General features: G+C 38.0%; 1 protein-coding gene across 1 annotated transcript in view; it reads right to left on the reverse strand.

Annotated features, from left to right (window-relative positions):
- Positions 1–3,199: 3,199 nt before the first annotated feature.
- Positions 3,200–9,127, reverse strand: part of KERA (keratocan) — a 21,652-nt gene continuing 15,724 nt past the window's right edge. Inside the window, exon 3 of the mRNA XM_019514854.1 lies at positions 3,200–4,542. Coding sequence (XP_019370399.1) covers positions 4,373–4,542 — 170 coding nt within the window. The 3' untranslated portion in view covers positions 3,200–4,372. The remainder of the gene's footprint in view (positions 4,543–9,127) is intronic.

A 9,127-nucleotide genomic window follows, 5' to 3' on the forward strand; every position in this document is an offset into this window, starting at 1 on the left:
ACAGGGAGCAAGGACAGGAAAGAGGAACCCACCCACCGCCATTGCTGTCTCTGGCTGAGCTCGGCACACTGAACAACTGCTTCCCACAGCTGGACATCACTGGGGAACACTGAAGAGTCAGGCAAGGACCAGGCTCATGAAGGAGAGACCCACCCTCCCCCTGCTCACCTGGGAGAACTCTAGAGCCTCTTTTGCCTTACTCCACCTGTGGGCTGTTGAGAGCACCTGTGTGGGTGCTGGGCTCAACTGGGAACAGGAGCAGCACAAGCTGGTGCAAGTAGGTGAATCCCTTTTTCCTCCCCCTGCCCAGAGTCCCCTCCCTCTGGTGTTCCCTGCTGGCCTGAAGGGTCCAGCGATGCCTCACCCCTCCCCACCCCCTTCCCCACCATGGTCTGAGGAAGAACACAAGTGGCTTCAGCTGCAGCCCCTCTTTCCAAATCCAGGATTCTTCCCTGAGATGACAGTTGGCCCCAACTGCATTGATCTGTTAATGTTACATTTATAACAGCTTCCACCTACCCTTAAGGGGGTTGGGGTGGTGTGGGCACTAATGTGCACAGTTGACAGCCCAGAGATTTCTAGTTTGAGGCCACAGCAAAAGCACTCATGGCCCAACCCTCTCAGATTCCAACAAATCTGCAAATTCTGCTAACTACCTTGTCACAAAGACATGAAAAAGGAAAAAAAGAAAGGATCTACCCTTAAGAATGAGTCACCAAAAACAAAACTTAAGCAAGAAGGGTTTTGTACTAACAGTTTTTCAGAGATTCAAATAGGTTGTAATACAATCATATTTAGGCACCCAAATACACTTATATACCTAATAGGTAGTATATAATCTGGCCAACAGTATCTATCAGGTCTTAATCTTTGGTCTGGACCTCTTAACACTATCACAATAAAAAATATTTACCACTCCTAAAAATGAACTTGTGTGCTTATTTTTTGTGTGTGTGGCTCTGTGTGTGTCTGCAGATGTGCACGCACATGCGCACACACACATATATATGTTTATGTAAGTATGGACAAATATATAGTGTGTGTGTGTATGTGTTTAGGTATATGCTCTGGTATATGTGTGTGTTATATACTATATACTGATGGGGTGTGTATTATTTATCTTCCAAGCAACTAGAAAATCTATTTTCAAATACAATTATATAGTCATTATCTTAATTTATTTAGTAATAATATCACGTGAAATTGTGTGCTAAAAAATAAATTACTATATGCTACCATAAATGAAGCACAACTAAACATGCATATGTACTGTAGAGCTACTTTTAATCTTTTGTTGTCTTATGAGCATATCAGTATAAAAAACATTTCATTATAAGGACAGGATTGTTTCAATCAACCAGCACATGGGTATAACCCGTTAAGCAAAACATTTGTATGACAGAGTTTATAAAAGATCTACTTCTATCTTGGTGATGTTTTATTCCAAAAGCCTGATTTTTACTTTATTAGTGGCCATTTAATGAAATTCATTGGCAGAGCAGTTAAGGGTTCCTGTTTCAGTTGCAGAGGTCCACGTTTGAGCAGCACTCTGAACCCTTGGCAGAGTTTGCACCCCATTGACTTGGCTGCCTTCTCATTCATTATGGGGAGTCAAAGAGAGTTGGTCATGATGCTGTTACTAGTTATAGAAGTTGCTGTAGTTCAACCATACTAGCTCTACAGGATTCTTAGCCTGAGTGGGTCTTTGACCTTGATATTTAAGTGTCCATTTAGTAAGCTACCATGACTTCAGACATTGAGTAAACTTGATTCCAATGTGCTGGTTGAAAAAAAAAAATGATAATTTTGGGAAACTGCAATGAAAGATCAATGCAATATCCCATTATATCAACATACTATGAATATTACTGCTAATGCACTACAGTAGAATTAAATCAATTCAGGCCTGATTTTATGAAATTCTGACAAACTTAAATTAGAATTTTGATTTCTCAAGCACTTCTCAAAATCAGATCCTCTATCCATTAGTAAAAAAAAAAAAAAGTTTCATTCTTGAGGGAAAAAATAAATTCACATACAACATGCCTAGTTTTTTTATGCTTGTTACTGAACAGTCTTAACATGTCAGAATTAGACACAGGCCATCAAACAGCAACTATTTCCTTCTACATAAAGGCAAAAGTAAACTAAAAATATAATTGGTGAGTTATTTCTTATAATGGCTATCAGCAATAGCAAACAAACTTTATTTTCCCACTTTAATATTCAGGTTGTGTACTGATACCCTATTATCAAAGTACAGGCAGTTCTTGACATACGTTTCGAGTTACAACATTTTGCACTTACAACATTTATAAATTGACACCCTGTTTCAACTTTCTGATGTCAGTTTTGACTTTATAACACTTGATCCAGTGCCACGCCACACCAGTGAACAAGTTTGCTGTGTGGCCCATCTCCCTGGAGAACTTCTGTCCAAACTTCCTTGGACACTTTCTTTAAGAAATAGACAAGACTCCAGAAAAACCTGCAGCCAAGACTCTTGAGAAGACTCCAGCCAAGAGCCCTTCAAAAAGTCTACCCAAGAGCCTTTCAAAAAGTCCATCAAAGTCACCTCAAATAAGTCCTTCCAAATCAGTATGATTGCTACTTACAGTATACAGTAAAAGCTTTGTTATCTGGCACCCATGGGGAATAGAGGGGGCCGGATAACAAAATATGCTAGATTACTGAGTGGCCCAAGCAGGCATCTTTGCCTGTTTGGGCTGCTGCCTATCCTGCCACGTCTGGGGTGTTGCTGCCCCTCTTGCTGCATTGCCGCCCCTCCCACCACATTGCCACTCCTCCTGTAGGCCCCAAGGGAGGACCTGTGCAGCCTGCTATGCCCCGCACCGTGGGGGCTTGGCAGTGCAGGATGCTTTCTCTCAGGTTGTGGGGGCTCCATGGAATCAGAAGTGCCATGGTGGACACTTCTGGTTTCACTTTTCCCTTACAAGCCGGCATGCTGGTTAACAGAGCATGCCAGCTTGTAAGGTGCTGGTTAACACAGCTTTTGCTTTAAATACATTGATGTGGCTATATTAGTTATCTGTAATTGATTGAATATAAAATTCTGGGGTATTTTTGGTGAAAATAGGGTATCTGGCCTTGGTTCAGGAACCAATCCCCCATTTATAACATTCTTTCCTATGAGAAAATTGGTTCCAAGTTACAACATTTGGACTTAAGGCTTGGTTTTCAGGAACCAATTGTGTCGTAAATCCAAGGACTGCCTGTATAATTTACTATAAATAACTACTTCTTAAAAAGATATCCTAATGGCATTGCCACTATTAATGCATTTTCAAAGTGCCACACTCTAAGCATCTGGATTTGCTTAAATCCAGTGTTGTTACATGTGCCAATAGATTACTAAGTATTACACTGAACTGATTATATTTGATTTTATTCTTGGTCTGTTCTTCCTGTGAAAACATGTTACCACATCATTGCCATGTATCTGATGCATAAACTTTAGGGTTTCTTTATATCTTAGCAATAACAAGTATAACAGCAACAGCTTTTCAAATGTTTTTAGATTTTACCTCTGTCCTATGTAAAACACATTAGTTAAGTGATTGTTCTGAGGCCGCAGAGAAGAACAGATGCAAAGCAAGAATGGAAAGACTAGGTATGACATCCTTATCCCACTGCAGTCTGTAGCAAAGCTGTGGTTGACTTCAATGAAACCAGGATTTTACCTTAGATTTCCTTACTTCTAGTTTTGAGTTTTTATATTTATATGCAATACATTGTTTTCTTCCTTGGAGACATTGCATACCTGTGGAAAAAAGTATCAGTTGAAATATTTCCATATGCAAAGTAAATATTTTGTTCAATTTTATCTACAGAATGATAGACTGTTCACTACCACTTATGGTGATGGCTATGTTAGGGATGGCCAGTGTTTGTTATGATTTGTAATAATGTAATACATGACTTTTTAACATGCATGTCAATTCAAGTGCACCTGAATTAAAAAAAAATTAAGTATTACAGTGCTGTTTAGGGTTAATATAATTTGGTGGTATAGCAAGGGCCTTAACAGACCTTATATTTAATATATGGTTTAACAAGAAAATCAAACAATAAACAAGAGTGTGCTTTGGAACCATTGGAAATGTAATAATTCATAACTTGCAATATATTTGCAATATGATTTTTTTTTAAATCAAGCAAATATGCCATATAGAACCGGGGACCCTTTTTTGAAGAATACTTTTTGTAAATGTAAAAATGTAGAAGGAAGAAAGTTTAAAATTGAAAGAAAATTGTTACTGATTGAACTATAAATTAGAACAGGTTTCATGCCAGCAAAATTTGCTTCTTAAAAATCTGGCAAATGCAAATGAGGTGGTCAGATGTTGTTTCTTTAAATAACAATGGCCTGTAGAAGCCGAAAGCATATCATGATGTCCAGTGGAATTGGTGGCTGAATGTCGTTTCCATCCAGGCGTAGATAGCGGAGGCGTGGGAAATCATTGTAGGGAACATAGTCTTCTATGCTAATTGAGGCTGGACAAATTTGAGTGCCACTGACATCTGCAAATACAGATAACTTGTATGAAAAAAATGCGTTTTAATATTGTTATCTCTAAAATGTTTCTTGTTATTTTTAACTGAAATTACAAAGGCTATGGTACACAAGCAATTCAATTTAATTTAATACCAGGTTTACTACAAATTCATATTCTAGAGAGGAACTAGAATTCATTCCTAAATCTGGATAGTGGGAAGATTGGCCATTAAATTATTAGTGTGAATTTTGTTTTCAGTGTATTTATTATAAACCAAGTTGTGATTTTGACTTTAGTGAGGGCAGAATGAGGTCGGCAATGTCTGAAAACTTCATCCTGGGTGTCTGTACATTAACTACAGCAAACATATTGTCTGTTGTATTATATTTAAAATCCAGAAATTATAAATAAAAGTTCATGCAAGCATCTTTTTATAATGTTAGCATACTAAGCCCTCCTCCTCTCCTACATCATGCTCTCCAATAGTTTAATTAAACATGAACATATGAAAAATAGGAGAATTGTAAAAGGGCACGTAGCCTTACTGCACATCAACCACTAGGCAATAACTGCCTGTATGCATCTTTTTACTCCATGGGAAACAAAACTGGTAACGTAGGCCTCTTCCCCTGAAATCTAAGTTACTATGGCTGAATTTCTGCTTCCCTGGGGGTGTGAGAATGCACATGGACAGTCACTGCAGAGCAGTTAATATATGGTAAAGCACACCCTCTTCTTATCTCAAAATAAGCTGTACATTTATCCATACATATATTAACTGATGCAATGGCAGTCTGGCAATCCTGTTTTGACAGGTAAGAAAGAGATGCATCTCTTTTGAAAAAATATGTATCTCATTTTATTTAAAATAAGATTTGATACTGTGGCTTTAATCATTTGGCACTTTTCATGAGTTAGAGGCATTAGCTTCTTTACATTGGCTCTCCTATATAACATCTGTAATATCAATTGGCTAAAGTATTTTCCACTTTTAATCTTAAACACTTGTGCAGTGATGTTGAACAGCTGCCATATTTCAGGCAGTAGTTGGTTTTATCTTAGTTATGGCTGAAGTAACTTTTATACATTGATGATGTGAAACTTGTTGGGTCCAGTTATGGCATTAAGCTATTGACCTGTATGCCTGAAGCTGTTATTGGCCCAAGGCCACTTCTCCTAAAGAGTGTGAAAGGAGATTGTGAGTTACTGAGACACAGATATTTTTCTTAGCACCTTCATACCAGCATAGGTAAAACAGTTCCTAATTAAACACTTTCCATCAAAACTACAAAGGTTTTCTGATGTTAGCAACACAATATGTCCTAAAGTGTCCAAGGAAGTTTTAGTGAAACTTTACTTTTTGTCACCATTTTTTGCACAGGAAAAAACTTTTTTTTTCCTGAACAGACCTGTCTATAATGTCATTGGAACATTAACTTATACTTGGATTTTGTCTTTTAAACCCCCAAAACCAGAAGCCTTTTATTTTTAAGTGATCCTTTTTTGTAAGAATACAGATCTGTCACAGAAGCGAGACAATTAGATTGAGTTCCCCAAAAATTGCAAGTACAACTAACATACCAAATGCCGCCTCCTTAAAAATGGTTGACTAATGTTTATAAAATGCTTGGAGTTCTTTGAAGAAGAATTTGTTCTTGCAATTATTTAATTATATGGTGGTTGTTTTTAAGTAATATTTATTATTCAGAAGAATAGACATAGACAGCCTCTACTTACAGAAAGGTTTTATATCTATAGTTTCTTATGACTAAATATGTCCTGAGACTGATTTACTTTATTTTTGCATTTAAGTTTTAAACTTGCAATGAAGTTCATTTTTATGCATCCCACTATGAAACCAGAAGCTTCCAAGTGCTATCTCATAATGATTGTAATTATTAAAATGTGATTTTTGAACGATCCCAGTTTGGCAAAAATCTGCCATTTCAGGACACGTGGAAATCAGAATACCACGAAAGGCCACAGGACAATTTTTATAGAAAACAGTCATCATCAGGGCTAGGTACAGACATTCAAAAAGGCTGAGGCAGAATCAGTCTAAGTTTATGTGATTTTCTATAAGCAGCATAGTTTAGATTAGCAGTGAACAGAGCACACATTCGCCCTTTGGTGAGGGTGCAAATCTTAAACTGGGTTCAGCCATTTTTAAACCGGTCTATGTAAGCCAAACTTCTGTTCTGTTATGGGTATAGACTGCTTTTGTGTGCCAAACATCTGTTCTGTTAGAGATATAGACCGGTTTCCGATCACTTATATCAGTAAAAGTATAATGTTTGTACCTGACCCAAGTAAGAAACAAACCAGAACAACAGGCCATCTAAAGTAACTCAGCAAGCTGAGGCTATCTTTTGTACCTCTCATACTAGACTTCTTCAAGCTCATTTGTGACCCAAACTGCCAATAAAATGAAGACATCTTTCCTCATTCCATCATACCATTGTGGGACTAATACTCCTGTTGATTTTTGGAATGAGATACTGGAGGAAAATCTTTGTGCCAGCGTCCTTTATTCTTTGTCTGCCAGAGCTCTGGAATGGGGCTTTTGACTAAGAAGAAGTAGTATCTGTGAGGCTGAAAAGTAATATATTTTAAGCCTTTTTCTGCCTCTCTCTCTCTCTCTCTCTCCCCCCCCCACACACACACACACGCGCGCGCACACACACACACACGCGCGCGCGCACACACACAGAAAAAGGCAGAACAATTTAAGTAGTTAATATATATATATACAGAGAGAGAGAGAGAGAGACCTTCCCCTGAAGATGGGATTTTCATTCTTCTACCTGCATGGACAGTAATCACCATAAGCTGTGTAATAAGGGAATACACATGAAAAAATTCCTTGAAATATGGAAGAGTCTCCATTGATGTCTAATGTAGTAGCCCTCCTTGAACACACATGGGCAGGCAACTGCAGGACATCCTCTTCCATTCTGTGGCCCAGAGAGATCTCCAGTAAAGTCTGTGGATTATCTTTACCACTATAGGGATAAAAAAAATTTTGAAAGGCACGTTTTGAGGGTCAGCACTGGTCTGAGCTGAGGAGTAGTGAGGAAGTCAGGGCCATTCGATCCCTGTTGCTGTAAGCCGCAGTTGTTAGGGTCCACCAGGAGTACTGGGGTCAGTGGTTTATTTCCCAAAACACATAGTAAATAACAGCAAGAATATGAAGCCAATCTTTAAAAAATTCCATACTTGAAAGGAAAACTGAAAACTGGGCAAAACAGTTGCTTTTTTGGATGTAAAACACGGGAAGGACAAAAAAATTGTCCTAAATTCAGGACTGTCACAGAAAAGTCAGGACAGTCACTTTAGCTATAGTCCTGACTTCCAAGGATGAATTGGGGCCTACAACTCCCTCCTCCAACAAGAGCTCTACAATGGAGTTGGAAGGAACCATTTTGCTCCATGTCTTAGGACTTCAAATTCTCATCTTTGTTTGGGATACTGTACTAGGAGCTGAGAGGGAGCTTTTGCAATCTCCTGCTATCTCTGCTCACTCCTCTCTGGAATCTGCTTTATTCTGGTTATTTCACTTTTTCTCTTTTGCTATATTGGCGCTGATCACTGTCTTCTTTGATCACCCCTTTGTTGGCTCTATAATTGTTGTTCTGCCCAAGCTTACTATCCCTGCCAGTTGTACTCACATACTCCATAGCGTTTCTATCCTTCTGTTCTCCTCTCTCTCTTATCTTTTCCAACACTCCTTTTTTCCCCAACTTAGCCTCATGTGAAATCCCCTGAATACTATTGTTGTCTTCTTAATTAAAATACATATGTAAATAAGATAGACATGCTTAAATGGCTTGGAGCCAATCTGATATGTGTGCATCATCACATTTTTAATGTTGATTTTTTTTGTCTCTGTGCTTTGTCTGCTCTGCCATTGTTTTTGCTGTTCTTTATATCACATGGTCTTTCAGAAGGGATATTAGATAAAATGTAAGCATCTTTGAAACCTGTGTCAAGACCCTTATTAGTTTCAACAAGGCCTAGGTTTCACCCTATGTCATCCTGTATTTATAAAATCCCAAGCAAAATGGGGCCTTGAACTTTACAGAGGAAGTTAAGTTATACTGTAAAATAAACAAATAAGGGAGAACACACTATGTGAAAAACTAATATTGATGTATAAGCCAACTACCTACTATACTACAGTACTGGCAAATGTGACATTCAGTTTTCATTTGATTCCTAGAAAGGAACAAAGACTAATGCCAAACAGAAAAAAGTGAACTTAGTTTGGAACCACTGTACAGAGAAATTAGATCCAAGAGTCTAAAATATGTTTTCTTTCATTAGCTTTTTAAACTAATTAAGCATTCTTTTCCCTTGCTCTAAACAGAACAAAAAAACTGATCTGCAAGTTGATGTCACTTCTGCTTTCTGCCAGGGAAAATTATATTCATCTGTCTTTTGCTCTTTAATACTAAAGGTCTTCTGAGGTCTTAGATGTCAGAGCTAGTAGTTAATACAGTAGAATATTTGCAGTTATCACATACTTTTTGATAGCACTGGTAAAATATGGTGATACAGTGAATCATTGATGTCTTTGTGTTGACTCCCTTTGCTTTACCCACGTTTTGCTA

This window comes from Gavialis gangeticus, unplaced genomic scaffold (assembly GCF_001723915.1).
Source record: "Gavialis gangeticus isolate Ggan-Ray unplaced genomic scaffold, GavGan_comp1, whole genome shotgun sequence".
NCBI classification, from domain to species: domain Eukaryota; kingdom Metazoa; phylum Chordata; order Crocodylia; family Gavialidae; genus Gavialis; species Gavialis gangeticus.